Source organism: Helianthus annuus, chromosome 8 (genome assembly GCF_002127325.2).
Source record: "Helianthus annuus cultivar XRQ/B chromosome 8, HanXRQr2.0-SUNRISE, whole genome shotgun sequence".
Classification (NCBI taxonomy): domain Eukaryota; kingdom Viridiplantae; phylum Streptophyta; class Magnoliopsida; order Asterales; family Asteraceae; genus Helianthus; species Helianthus annuus.
This window is the reverse complement of record NC_035440.2, coordinates 300,021-315,037: the sequence shown is the minus strand read 5'-3', so window position 1 is coordinate 315,037 and position 15,017 is coordinate 300,021. Positions and strand designations below refer to the sequence as shown.

At 36.6% G+C, this 15,017-nt stretch overlaps 2 protein-coding genes across 2 annotated transcripts; one reads left to right on the top strand and one right to left on the bottom strand.

The window, feature by feature from the left end:
* The first annotated feature begins 3,329 nt into the window (after positions 1–3,329).
* LOC110871717 lies at positions 3,330–5,005 on the top strand. The gene is made up of 4 exons (XM_022120438.2): positions 3,330–3,840; positions 3,915–4,116; positions 4,283–4,687; positions 4,795–5,005. Exons 1-4 carry the CDS (start codon positions 3,405–3,407, stop codon positions 4,862–4,864), a joined length of 1,113 nt encoding a protein of 370 aa, XP_021976130.1. The 5' UTR covers positions 3,330–3,404; the 3' UTR covers positions 4,865–5,005.
* Positions 5,006–6,753: 1,748 nt separating this feature from the next.
* LOC110871716 (IAA-amino acid hydrolase ILR1-like 4) lies at positions 6,754–8,847 on the bottom strand (the record flags this gene model as incomplete). The annotated part of the gene is made up of 5 exons (XM_022120436.2): positions 6,754–7,258; positions 7,345–7,473; positions 8,001–8,315; positions 8,386–8,511; positions 8,674–8,847. Coding segments are annotated over 5 exons (1,131 nt in total), but the record flags the coding sequence as incomplete, so codon positions are not given.
* Positions 8,848–15,017: the final 6,170 nt, after the last annotated feature.

Genomic DNA, 15,017 nt, shown 5'->3' with positions numbered 1-15,017 from the left:
TTGGGCCACTTTGTCGGTTTAGTCTAAATGTTTCATTTTTAACATCTGGATCCAAAAAGGTTTCATCGTTGCCATTTTGATCCAATTGACTTAACCCCATCCATATTTGTTAGTTAGTCAAGGGGTATTTTTGTCATTTCAAGGGTGCTTTTTTTATTAAAGCTTTACCCTAACCCCCATTTTTCTCAAACCCACAAACACAACTTGAGAAGGAGAGATCGAATCAAACTGGTACTCCACCGCTAGTTCACCGTCATCCACCAACCGCCACTCTCTTTGGCTGCGCCACCACTCTCGGCCGTCCGTCACCATCCCTTGCCATCGCCGTCCTTCACTATCCACTATCCACTGCCACCACCATCAAACCGTCATCCATCTCATTCCAGAAAGCGGTTGAAGGGTACACACCATGAACATCAAGAACAGTTGCGTCATCTTATCTTGAAATTCTATGAACTTATGAAGATTTTGTTGTTTTAATCGATGCTTAAATGAATTTGAAGACGATCGCCAGTAAGATTTGAATATATTTTAGTTCAAAATTGATATGTTCATCCTAAATTCTTCAAATCACTTGCATTGTTTCAATTGAACTGCTTATATATGAATTGCATCATATTATCATGAAATTTCTATGTAGATTTTGTTGTTTGATTGTCGTTAAATGAATTTGAAGAAGATAGCAGGTTAGATTCAGATGAAATTTAGGTCAAATCTGAAGAGAACCGAGAAGAGAGAGAGAGAGAACCGTTCACCACCACCATTATCTTTCCAATCTGTGATCTGTCCGATCTGTCGGTTCCTCATACCAGATATATGTAGGAGGTGACTGTTATTTATAGCAAGACAATAAACAATAAAGCTTTAACTAAAAGAAAAAACAATAAAGAATAAAGGGTTGATAAAAAGAAAAATGAAATGACTAAAATGCCCTTGGCAGACTTAACAGATATGGATGGAGTTAAGTCAGTTGGACCAAAATGACAACGATGAAACCTTTTTGGATCCAGATGTTAAAAATGAAACCTTTGGACTAAACTTGCAAAATGACCCAAACCACAGGGACTAAAATGGCAATTAACTCTAATATTTTAAAATCTTGCACGTTATGTCTTTTAGCCCTAACCCAGTTAGATTTTTCTGTTAAATTTTGTCATGTGACTTGCACATAAGGGTATTATTGTTATTTCACTTCTCAAAGACTAGTTGTGTAAATAAATTAAATACCTATCCATTAAAAAATAAAAAATAAAAAATGAGATATATCTCTTACCTCTCTCCCCCATTTACCACCACTATCCACCATCTACCATCACCACCACCACCATCATCCACCTCACATCATATCATATGAAACACCCCTCTTTACCTTACCTAGTACCCACCAGTCAGTTTCCATTGCAAAAAAAAAAAAAAAAAAAAAAAAAAAAAATCAACAAAACAACAAATCATCTAATTTTCAATAAGTAATTCTTAGAGAAACACAATAACAAATATGCAAAATAGGTTATGAATACATCGTACCAATACACACCAGCGACGACTTATGACCCCAGGGCGTCTCATGCAAAATATGTTATGAATACATCTTTTGATGTGGTTTGTTAAACACTGTATTTGTGGGATGGTCATGAGGAGGTTTGGGATGTGTCTGGTTGTTGAACAATTATGTGTTTGGAATAATGTGGTTGGGAATTTTATTTAGGGAAAACATGATTATGGTTGGTAATATGATTGTTGATGATTTTGAGTTAGTAGTTGGTTAACCAATCCAGTTAGTTATGTTTATTTTTGAAAAAAAAATATCATACATTGGGGATAATTAACTAAACAAGTGTTGTGTAAAACCTATAACCTAAAAGGGGGTTACTTTTTTTTTAGAGTAAAATGCACGGATAGTCCCTGAGGTTTGGTGAAATTTCACCTTTAGTTCCCAACTTTTTAAAATTACACTCTTAGTCCCTGTGGTTTGACAAGTTGTTACTCGGATAGTCCCCAAAGCGGATGAAGGTTACTCAGATAGTCTCTGTGGTTTGACAAATTGTTACTCGGATAGTCCCTGTGGTTTGACAAGCTGTTACTCGGATAGTCCTTGTCATTTTACACCCACTTAACCAGAAAAACTAACCTCCATCCGCTTTGGGGACCATCCGAGTAACAACTTATCAAACAACATGGACTAAGAGTGTAATTTTAAAAAGTTGGGGACAAAAGGTGAAATTTCAGCAAACCACAGGGACTATCCGTGCATTTTACTCTTTTTTTTTATTAAATTGATAACTTTTGTAGAGACAATTAATCAAAATTCTAAAAATAAATAAAAGAGTCAAATTTGCTTTAGTATTTGAATGATTAATTCAACACCTTCTACATATTCCCTGTGAAAATGACTTTACTTACCTGTACTCATATAGGTATTTAAGTGAACAAAATAAACTTGTTTTTTATTAGACCACAATATCTACGGACGCATTAACTTAAAAGATTAGACTGCCGACATGTTAACAAAGTCGTTACGTTACCTCGGGCACATTTTTCTAAAATTTTTTCGCTCCAAAATTGGAGTCTCCAAAGGACCCTCCATCTTGCGAGGACGTATTAAGGATAATGGCTCAACACAACCAAGTCAATTGTCTATTTGAATTTTAAATAAATAGGTTGATTTGTATAGTCAAAGTTGTAACTTTCTCATACGTTGATTTGTATACACTAATGCTATATAAGGCAAATAGAAGTGAATGTAAATCAAGCTTTTCCTCAATTGTTCTATACCTTTAGGCTACCCAGGGAACATAGGGTACTGTGATCGGTTTCTCCTTGCTGGCGGTTCGCGTATGAAGATCAGGTGGTTGTTATTGATTTAGGAGTGGGGAGAGAGAGGGTGTGTATGCTTTGCAGAGGAGATAGAGAGTTGTGAGTGTGGATACCCAATCAGTGAGCACCCTTGGTTACGGCGGGTAGTTGATGTGGTGGCGGGTGGTGGTGTCTTCTTTGGTGAGCACCCCTAGTGTTAAGGATTATTGTGGTTGAAAAAAAGTCATGGTTTGCTTGAAACATTATCTATTTGGTTGTTGTGTAAAGCTTGGAATGATCTGATTTCCCACAAAGAATCTTGATTCTCTTAGAAAGCGGCAGATGATATAATTTATCTCATATTTAACTAGATTAACAAGAGCTTTTAGTTGTGTAATCTGGTTTAAGGAACAAAGGGTCCATCTATATAGTTAACTCTGTTAGTTTATTTTGTTTAAGTGTGGAAATTTGGTAAAGCACAAGGAGTAGATTTGACGATTTGAAGGTATAAAAGTGGAAGGTTGGGATGGATATCGTATCGCTTCTCTTCTTCTTGTATTCTATCCAAAACAAAAAAGCCTCCATAGAAGCAGCAAGCAAGCAAGCAAACAATGAACCTCCTAAAAACCACCACCAATACTCTCTTCGGTTCTCTCTTTATCCACCACTCCAACCAAACAACATCTCATTCCTTCTTATTCTCACTCCAACTTCCCAAACACAACAAATCCTTTCATCTCAAATTACCATCATCCTCCTCTAAAACCCCTACCCCCGCAACATTCGATTTCCAAGAAGATGACGAATTCGACGAAGATGAAGATGAAGAAGAAGAAGAAGAAGAAGAGGAAGATGTATATGTTCCGTTGAGTAACATGAGGCAGTGGACTCGAAACAAGCCCAGAGGCTTTGGTGAAGACAAAGTCTATGACACCACCCTCGAAGATAAGTTATTGCAAGAGCTGGAGCAGAGTAGGGCCGCTCAACTTGTCAATATCAATAACCTCAAGAACAACCCCAACCCCAACCCCCTTCCCCAAACCAAAGGTTCTCTCTCTCTCTAGTCAGTCAGTCAGTCTCATTTGCAAAATCATAAACCTTTTTTAATTTTATTATTTCAGAAGTGGTTCCAAGTGGAATTCGTGTACGTTTGTTTAATCTTCCAAAGAAAAAGAACATCCACAGAGACTTGCAAGCAGCTTTTAAACCCTTTACTGGAATTACACACATCATTCCAGCCGTTTCCGGTAACCAAAAGACCAGAGACCCTGTTTGTAAAGGCTTTGCCTTTCTTCATTTCAAGTCTCACAAAGAGGCTAACAGGTTACCTACCTCACCTCATTTCTTGAATACTATTCGTTTATAGAGCTTAATGAAACTTTTCTCAAACCCAAACACTTCAGTTGAGAGAGAGAGAACTAGTCATTTTGACCTCTCAAAAGTCAAACTTAGTACGTCTTGATGCTCAACTAAGTAAGTATTTTTGCAGATTTGTGGATATAGTTTCAACACAGCCCATCACTTTTGGTAAGGTTCAGAAGCAAATCAGATGTGAAATAATGCCATCGGTTGTTGATAGAAAAGAAAGCCCTCTGCCAGTTTTCAGTGCCACTATGGCTCCTCCTGTTACTCAAACACCACTTGACCCATCTCTTGAAGTTGAACAGGCCGCTTTTGATAAGTTGAAAATTGGTGATGATGACCTTGTATCAGCAACCGATGATGACAATGACAACAGTTTTGGAAATGTGGTTGAAAAAAAACATGAAGCTGAAGTGAGTTCAGAGTCATTAAAGAAACAGAAGGTGGTTATGGAAAAGGGGAAGAAGACAACAAGGGCCAAGAAGAAAGTAGAGACTACACCTAAACTCACTATTCCTGGATCTGCAAACAGGTTAATATTAATTTTTGTTTTTGTTTTTAGTTTCATAATTAATGTATGTGTGTGGTTAACAGTGTGTGTATGCTACTGATGATGGATGCTACTGATGATGGATGCAGGTTGAAGATGAAGGAGAAGGCTCTGCTCTCTGGTGTATTTTCAAAATATGGAGGCAAATCTAGTGATTGAGGGGAACATTTTTGTTAAAAATTTATATTTTTCTAATGTTTGTTTGTTACGTACATTGATTCATGACCTTAGGTTAATGTATTTAATGAAATTCAGAGGTTGGGAGGGATTGCAAAATAAATGGTAGGTTTGTTGCACCAAGCTTCAGCTCTCTTAAAGCAATTTATGAATATGAACACATGGTTGATTATCTCACTAAAATTGTTCTTGAAAAGAAATTATACAACTTTTTTACTTTACTAGATTGAGAGTAGAGTAGTGAATTAGGATAAAAGTTACAGGGTTAATTTTGCTAGATCTTCTTTTATTTATTTAATAAATAAAAAAAGGTAAAATTGGAATCGGATTTTGATTTCATAAACTCACAATTTGCTTTTTATGAGTATGTCAAGCAAGCCCCATAGGATAACTATTAATTTTAATCCAGGATTGAAGAAAAGAAATTGGTACGTATATATGTATGTTTTTGCACTTAGGATAGGAGAGTAATTCAGTAGATCCTGATCAACAGTATTTTCAGAGACAAATCGGTAAAGGTGATTGATGGATCCGGTACACAAAAATGACACAGATGAAGATGACGAGAACGTCAAGCACTGCTCTTCTATCTATCTATCTATTATAACAGGTAGCTTCTAAATTTCTTGTTATTTCCACCAACCAACTCAGTAGCACTGCTCTTCTAATAACAATATTTGGTGTTGCAGGAACATCTTGTTATTTGTAATAGAAATTGGAAGGCCTGCGCCTGCCAGAAAGGTATGCTCCTTTCTTCCTACAAAACTATTTATATGATCTTCAAACTCCCAAGTTGCATCTTCATCAACAAGCATTCATAATAATCAACTCTATTTACTAATGAGTATAAATTTAACTAATTTGTTAACATTAATAATTCATGACCTGAAAGCATGCAATCAGAGAAGACAGGCACGCAGAATGTCATTCATTTTCTTCTCAAGTCATCACCCGGATTATTTTTAAAACAAGTGTAGTAATGAGCCTCCTAACAATGTTACAGCTTTGGTAAGAGTGTCTTGTGTTGAACGATAACAACCTCTTAGAACAACCGCAATACTTTTTTCGCAACGCTCAGCCTCTTTTCTTTTCTTTTCTAGTGGCTCCTATTCACTTACCAAATTGTTCTAATCAGAGTCTGGATGGATTATTCAACCCCAATTATAAGTCATGACGCACTACAACTTGTCATTACTTAATGATAGTCAGTGGTTGGGTAAAGTGCCATTGACTAAGACATAGTTAGTTGCTCACGTTTTATATGCTCAGTGAGAACAAGATTTTGACAAACAGACTAATAGATTATAGATGGTCCCTTCTGTATGATTGATTCATTTGCTGAAATTTTATAGGACAGACTAACAATTAGTATGTTATTTTTTGTATCATTCGAATCTGGGTATGTAACAAGATCCATTGGTGATTAGTGATTGCTGAAGGATTACGGAGTGCATTACATTTGCGATGGATATATCCGTTGGTAAATTATGTCAGTATTTTGGATGACTTTAATAAGCAGTTGGTCTCTCACTCACTCTCCTATATCACTCCCTTTTCCCCCACTCTCCCTTCTCACTTCCACTGTTGCCCAACCACCCCCACTATCGACTCACAACCGCAGCTAACACTGCCTTTTTGATCACTCTCCCTTCTCATTCCCGTCATCCCTCTTAACGATCTCGATGCTTAACCACCACAACCACAACCACCACTGCCATTTTCTCCCTTCTCACTCACGTCATCCTTCTTAATCAACAGGCTGTTTCCCGCCTTTGTTTTTTTATTTCAAGATCTAATTTGCATGCTTGTTTAAAAATGTAGGTATATAAGCCTATGTATGTTAGTGTTAATGTATATATATGGCCTTGATTGTAGATATTGATTATGTCGACATCCAAATATAGAGAATAGATGTATAAAGAATGACATCCACAAATATCTTAGCATTGATGGAAGGTTTTCAAAGTGTGTGGTGCTTAGAAACGCTAATTAATGTACGTGCCAATTAGGTAGCAGGTATGTATAGGCGAAAGCAGCATGAAGCGCAGATCCAGTTGGAAGCACGTCTTCATCAACCGTGTAGTAAGGACTATGCGGTGAATGGACACACCCTTTCTTCACATTTCTCATGCCAAGAAAAGCAAGCGTCCCCGGAATCATGTCCAAGTAAAACGCGAAATCTTCACTCCCCATGAAAGGACCAGCTCCCATATTCATATTACTTTTTCCAACCATCATATTCGAGACTTTCACCACGTGCTTGTATATCCTCTCGTCATTCACAGTTGGGGGCACACAAGGATAGTACTCACTTCCTTCTAAATCAACCTCAAACGAGCTAGAACAACGATATACTGACGCCTGTGCTTCTATAACCTACTAACACATACATACATACATACATTCAATGTTATTTTATACGATCAAAACACACAAAGTAGAGTTAATTAGTTAATAGTTACCTCCTGTATTCTTTCTCCAAGTGCATAGAAGGTCTTTTTGCTAAAAGCTCTATAAGTACCAGCAATGGAAACCGAGTCAGGAATCACATTAAGCTGACTTCCACCATCCACCATCCCCACCGAAACCACCTGCATGCCAAAACATCATTTTTCATATATAACTAATCATTCATCAAACTAAATAGGGGCTAACTTTATATATGTATGAGTGAATTGCTAATTTTCGTCCCTGTGGTTTGTCTAGTTATGCTAGTCCAAATCAAATTTCAAATTTGTACCGTTTCCATCCTGACATTCTTAAAACATGCTAGTTCAATCCAAAAGTTAACGCTCGTTAACTTTGATTGTTAAATGAGGGGTAAAAAGGTAATTTTTCATTTTTATTTGCTTTTTCAATTTTTAGCCCGAACTTTGACTGTTGAATGAGGAGTAAAAAGGTAATTTTCCGACCACATCCAACAATCAAAGTTACCTTTTTTACCCCTCATTTAACAGTCCAAGTTAATGGCTATGAACTTTTTGGATTAAGCTGACATGTTTCAAGAATGTCTTGGGAGGAAATGGTGCAAATTTGAAATTTGAAATTTGGCTTGGACTGACATAATTGGACAAACCACAAAGATGAAAATGACAGTTATATATGTCAGGTTTCGTACTGGACTATCCAAGGGATCGGCTTCTCGAGAAACAATATGTTGCAAGCTAATTATGGATGCTGAAACAGCCAAAATGGGATCAATAGAATCTTGAGGGAGTGCGGCATGACCTCCTTTGCCGTGGATCTTGGCCTTGAAAGTACCACATCCCGCCAGAAATTCGCCTGGCCGGGTTGCAACCACACCAGAATCAGAGCTCAGGACTAAATGTAGACCGAAAATGGCCTCCACGTTCTCCAAAACACCTTCTTTGATCATCGCTTTTGCTCCTTCGCCTTGTTCTTCCGCTGGTTGAAATATCAACACCACCGTTCCCTGACCATCGGCATCCCTTGATTAATTATCTACTTATGAAGAAACCCTAGCTTAGCTAGTATATAATTACCTGTAATTGTTTTTCCAGTTGTTTCAAGATTTTTGCAGCGCCGAGAAGCATTGCAACATGAGCATCATGTCCACAAGCATGCATCTTGCCATCAATTTTGCTTTTGTGCTCCCAATCAACCAGTTCCTACATCTCAACGTACACCTTATAACTTATGTTCTAAAACTATGTCAGAGAACAATTTGTTATACTTAGAAGAATTTCTTAAAAGACTGGCCCCTACTACATGCCTACTATAGAAGAATTATGACATCACCAACAGAGATGTAATTAATTTCAAATGTTAACCTGAATGGGTAAAGCATCCATGTCTGCTCTAAGTGCAACAAAAGGCGGTAATCCAGAGCCAACCTCTGCGACTACTCCGGTCTTGGCGACAGGCCACCTGTACCCAATACCCATCTTCTCAAGTTCTCGCCGGATAACTGAACTTGTTCTCGTCTCTTGGAAAGCGAGTTCTTGTTAAAATGAGGTATTGGTTGTTACTATTAATTCATACATTAAACTGTTGGGCTTGGTTACAAGTTGTTGTGGACTGCTTGGTTACAAGTTGTTGGACTTGTTATAAAGTTTGTTATTGGGCTCTTGTTATAACCGTATGGGCTCAAGGGCTAATATGTAACTATAAGGGTTATTGTTGTTATTCTGGTGAAAGTGCAAGGTGGCTGTTGTAACAGGTGTCATATCCAGCTATATAATACAAGAGAGAGAAGGAGTTCAATCATTCACTCCAGATATTTCTTAGGGTTTCATCTGTTCATCTCCGTGTTCATCTTGTTCGTTCTACTGATCAGTTGATCAGTTGTTCAGTTCGACTGGTGCTTGAAGAGTCTTCATTCTCCAGTGTTGTAGATCTCTGTTTAGAGATCATTGTTTGTGTTTGAGATCATATTGATCTCTGTTTCTTTTCTTGTATTGTTTGTATTTTGTTTTTCATATTCAACAGATCTAATAATCTGTTGAATCTGTACTTTGTATCATACAGATCTCAGTTACTTGAGATCTAGGGTTTGGTTTGGGTACTTTTCTGGTTTGGGTCAATAATAAGATTTTGTCATGTTTTGTCGCTATATTGCTGTTATTGTTTAGATCTATACCATTTTACATGGTATCAGAGCATATTAGGCTCTGAACATCAGATCTAAGTCTTCCGCTGTTTGTTTCTGGTTGTGATTCTTGTGTACTGATTTAGTTTCTTTGTTGTAGATCTGGTGTTGTCTTTGATCTTGGGAGTATTACGGTGTAGATCTGGTTGTTTGAAGGCTGTGTTGGTCTCTGAACCCAAGAAGGTTCAGGGCAAACTAACCAGTTTAAGGTTTTTTGTATTTGTAACCCTAGAAGGTTACAATATTCTGGAAGCTGTTGCACCCACTGTGAGGATATCTTCTTCTCATTCTTGTTACTGTTTTTCTTGGTTGGTTGATTAGTTGAAGTCGGGGTAGTGAGGACCGGCACATTACTTGTTTTGTGGTTTATCTGTTGTATGCTTGTTATTGTGTTGAGTGTTTGTTTTTCTATCTGTTGTTGGCTATTTGGTGTTTGGTTATTGGCTGTTGAGAGTGTATTGACTTACATAGTTTGGCTCCTGTATTAAGACCTGTCCAGGCACTATAAGTGATGAACCTGGAATCTGGACACTGATACAGCTTCGCCCTAGGTTGTGTGTATATCTGTGATCTTGGTTATTTCTTGTTTGTTTTTCTGTGTTTATTTGTTTGTGTCTTTTGTGTGTTTTGCTATCATGGTTCTGCCAGAGCCAAATGCTAGCACGTCTCAGACCTTAATAAGTAAGTTGGATATAGGAGATCCACTGTATCTACACCCTAGTGATTCTAGTGCTCTTACTATTGTTAGTGTTAAATTGAAGGGTACTGAAAACTATTCTGTGTGGTCTACTTCTATGAAATTGGCTTTAGAAGCCAAGAATAAGTTTGGTTTTATTGATGGTAAATGTAAAAAATCCACAGAGGATGATGTTCTTGCTAGTCAATGGGATAGGTGTAATTCTGTTGTGTTAACTTGGTTATTGAATTCTGTGTCAGAGGAGTTATTTTTGGGACAAGTGTTTTCTACACTTGCCTCAGAGGTTTGGGAGGATCTAAAAGAAACCTATGACAAGATAGATGGTTCTGTGGTTTATGATTTGTTTAAAAAGATCAATTGTATTTCACAAAATGGTTCAACTGTTGCTGAGTATTATAACAGGCTTACTACTATGTGGAAGCAGTTTGATGCTATGCTCAAACTGCCTACATGTTCATGTAAGGCTGCTAAAGACTATAATGATTTTTCAATGTTAATTAAACTAATGCAGTTTCTTATGGGGTTGGATGATGTATATCAACCGGTTAGAACAAATCTTTTAACCAGAGAAGTTTTTCCATCTGTCAAGGTTGCTTTTTCTGTTGTATCTAGGGAGGAGTCTCATAGGATGTCAAGTGGTAGTGGGTCAAAAGGCCAAAGTGTTTCTTTTGTGTCTAAGTCCAATCAGTCTAGTGAATCAAGGAAGAAAGCATCTAATCAAAGGGGACCTAATTCTGTTTTTAAATGTACACATTGTAATATGATAGGTCACACAGTTGATAGATGTTTTGAACTGATAGGTTATCCTCCAAATTTTAAAAAGAAATCTAATAACTCTTCTGGTAAAACAAATATAACTAGTAAATCCAATGCTGCTGTTGGGTCTTCTTCTAGTGTATCTACTGCTGGTTTGCCTTTTACACCTGAACAGATAGCTAAGCTGTTAACCTTAGTTGGGGAAAAGTCAACTAATGTGTCAAGTACTGGGCTGGAGTCTACAAATGTAGGAGGTGAGTCATGTTTTGTTACTAGTGGTGTGAGTTGTTCTAGTTCTATGTTTTTTGAAGGTATAATTAGTTGGATAGTTGACTCTGGGGCTAGTCAACATATGGTTAATAGTGATAAAGATATGTTTAATATAGTTGATGTTTCTGATTTTGATCTTAAAGTTGGTCATCCTAATGGAACAAGTGTTAAAGTTTTAAAAATTGGTAATGTCAAATTAATAGATGGTATTATTTTAAAAGATGTGTTCTATGTCCCAGGTTATCATGTTAATCTTATATCTGTTCATAGATTAGCAAAAGATAATAACATTAGTGTTGTGTTTAATGAAGATAGTTGTGTGTTACAGGATTCCAAATCAAGGAAAGTCCTGGTGACTGGTAGTCAAGATAGTGGGTTGTATTTTGTGGGAAAGAATGGTAATTCTGTGAATGTTTGTTTTAATAGTTTTGTTAAATCAAGTCTGTGGCATAGCAGATTGGGTCACCCATCTGATCAAGTTCTAACTGTGTTAAAAGAGATGTTTGGTGTTAAAAGTATAGAACATGGACCTTGTGATGTGTGTCATAGGTCAAAACAGGTTAGGGTTCCATTTTCTATCAGTGAACATAAGTCTAAAACAGTAGGTGAGTTAGTTCATCTAGATCTTTGGGGTCCATATAAAGTTACAAGTTATGAGGGTTTTAAATATTTTTTAACAATAGTGGATGATTTTTCAAGAACAGTTTGGTGTTATTTGTTAACAAATAAAACAGAAGTGTTTGATAACTTGTGTAGCTTTTATGAACTTATGTTAACTCAGTTTGAAAAAAAGATAAAAGTTATAAGAAGTGATAATGGTACTGAGTTTGTAAATAATCAGATGAACTTGTTTTGTAAAAATAAAGGTATATTACATCAGACCTCATGTTCTTATACACCACAGCAAAATGGTGTGGTTGAAAGAAAACATAGACATCTCTTGAACACAGCTAGAGCATTATTGTTTCAGAGTGGTTTACCTCTTAGATATTGGTCTGATTGTATATTGACTGCTGTGTATTTAATTAACAGGTTACCTACTTCTGTGTTAGGAGGTAAATGTCCTTATGAAGTTGTGCATGGTTTTAAACCCTCATTTAGTCACTTAAGGAACTTTGGATGCTTGTGTTTTAGTACTGTTTTAAATGAAACTGATAAGTTTGCTTATCATGCTGATAAGTGTGTTTTTATTGGTTACTCTAATGTGAAAAAAGGATACAAATTATTAAGTTTAGAAAATAGAAAAGTTTTCTTTTCTAGAGATGTCAAATTTTATGAAAGTGTTTTTCCTTTTAAAACTGTTTTAACTCAAGAACAACTTAATAAAACAGATCTAAACCATATTAATTTTTTTGATTTTACTGAAACACTATTGTCTGAAGTTCTAACTGCTCCCAATGATGAAGAGGGTACTACTGGTGCTCAAGTTCCCTATAGTGAGGGTCAGCAACCAGAGTCTCCCTCTACATCTGCTGCTGCTCAAAGTGTTGAGGATATACAACCTGAAAATGAGCAGTTAGGTAGTAGTAGTATGGGAAATAATGGTGGGGCAGGCAACACTGTAGGGTCAAGTGATGATACCAACCAATCTGAGGGACAGAATACAGTTAGGAAATCTTCTAGAAAAGTGTTATTTCCACAAAAGTTTAATGAATATGTTGTTGAGGGTAAAGTTAGGTATGGAATTGAAAAGGTTGTTAATTATGCTAAGTTGTCTTTTGACAATTTTAGTTTTGTTTCATCCTTGAATAAGTCTGTTGAACCTAACTCCTTTAATGAGGCTGTTAAAGACCCTAGGTGGGTTGAAGCCATGAATAGTGAAATGGAGGCTTTAAATAGAAATAACACTTGGATTGTTGTTGATTTGCCTAAAGGTAGAAAACCTATAGGGTGCAAGTGGGTATATAAAATCAAATATAAGGCTAGTGGTGAAATTGAAAGGTATAAGGCTAGGTTGGTAGCCAAAGGTTTTAATCAAAGAGAAGGGATTGATTTTGGAGAGACTTTTTCTCCAGTTGTTAAAATGGTAACTGTTAGAATTGTTCTTAAACTTGCTGTTAATAATGGCTGGCCTTTGTATCAGTTAGATGTAAATAACGCTTTTCTATATGGGTCTTTGTCTGAAGATGTTTATATGACCTTACCTCAAGGTTATTTTAATAATGAAAAAACTAAGGTGTGCAAGCTTGTAAAGTCTCTCTATGGACTTAAACAAGCTCCTAGACAGTGGAATGAGAAGTTGACTTCTGTTCTTGTTGATATGGGTTTTGTTCAAAGTTTGTGTGATTATTCCTTGTTTGTTATGTGTAAAAATGATGTTTTTTTGGTGTTATTGGTCTATGTTGATGATATTGTTATCACTGGTAATAATATGACTGAAATAACAAAAGTGAAACAAGGGTTAAGTGATAGTTTCAAAATAAAAGACCTAGGGGTGTTAAAGTATTTTTTGGGCATAGAAGTTTTGTATTCCAATGGGTCTGTTTGTTTATCACAAAGGAAGTATTGTTTAGACCTCCTTAGTGAGTTTGGTTATTTAGGGTGTAAGCCTGTTGGAACACCTATTGAACAATCTCATCTTGTTACTAGTAAAACTAGTAAAGATACTAAGTTTTTGGATAATATCACTGGTTTTCAAAAACTTATTGGTAAGTTAATATATTTGTCTTTAACTAGACCAGATATAAGCTACTCTGTTCAATTTTTAAGCCAGTTTATGCATAAACCAACTCAAGTTCACCTGGATATTGCTTTAAGATTGTTGAGATATTTAAAGCAATCTCCTGGGAAAGGTATTATGTTTAGGAAAACAGATAACCTGGATATCACAGGTTATGTTGATTCTGACTGGGGAAAATGTCTTGTGACCAGAAAATCTGTCACTGGGTTTGCAATTTACCTGGGTGGTACACTTGTGTCATGGAAAAGTAAGAAACAGAATGTTGTGTCTAGATCTACAGCTGAGGCTGAGTATAGGTGTGACAACCCGTAATTCGCGATCCTACAAATCCATTTATTCAGCGTGCACTCGAAATCATTTGTTGGACCTCACATAACCGACCCACTTGTTGTATGTGACAATCGGACTTTATGGGCTTTAGCAAGCCTGTGCAAGCCTCGTATACTCTTTAACGGGTGAGGCCCATATATCATGTTCGCCAAAACAAACCCACTGGCCCAATTATTGTTTGTGCGAGTTGTTGAAGAAAAGGGAACCGGCCCCTCAAGTATCCTTGGCCCACTACAATCCCAAAACCGCCCCACCTAAGTTTCCTCTTTATATGTTACGTAAACTTGCATGACTCCATTATCTAATATCCATCGCACAACTCTCACATAAACTAACCCTAATTGCCCAACTCTTTCTCCTCGGGTGTACGACTGACGACAGTGGGTCTCATCAAGGTTTCCTTCACTTGTTCGTATCTCTTCTGCTCCCGGTATGTGATCAATGCCCGAGTCAAATTATTTGTTATACATGGTTATGTGTACGATTCTTGGTTAATGTTTCTTGGCATGAGAATAGGAAACTTTGTGGTAATCATGAGTCTATGTGGGTTAATTAACATGATGTTTGGTTATGTATTCTTGTATGATGTTTGGTTAAGTATTAGAGGATGCATGATGTTATCACAAACAAGATAGTTATGTTAACTGATTTATGGTCGGCTTAGTGGATCTTTGGTCCAATCACATAATAGCATAATATATGATTTAATGTTACATTAAAATTGATGTAAGGCACATGGGAATCGTAATTATTATAGTGGAGGTCCAATGAAATTTAATGCAACTAAGTAAAA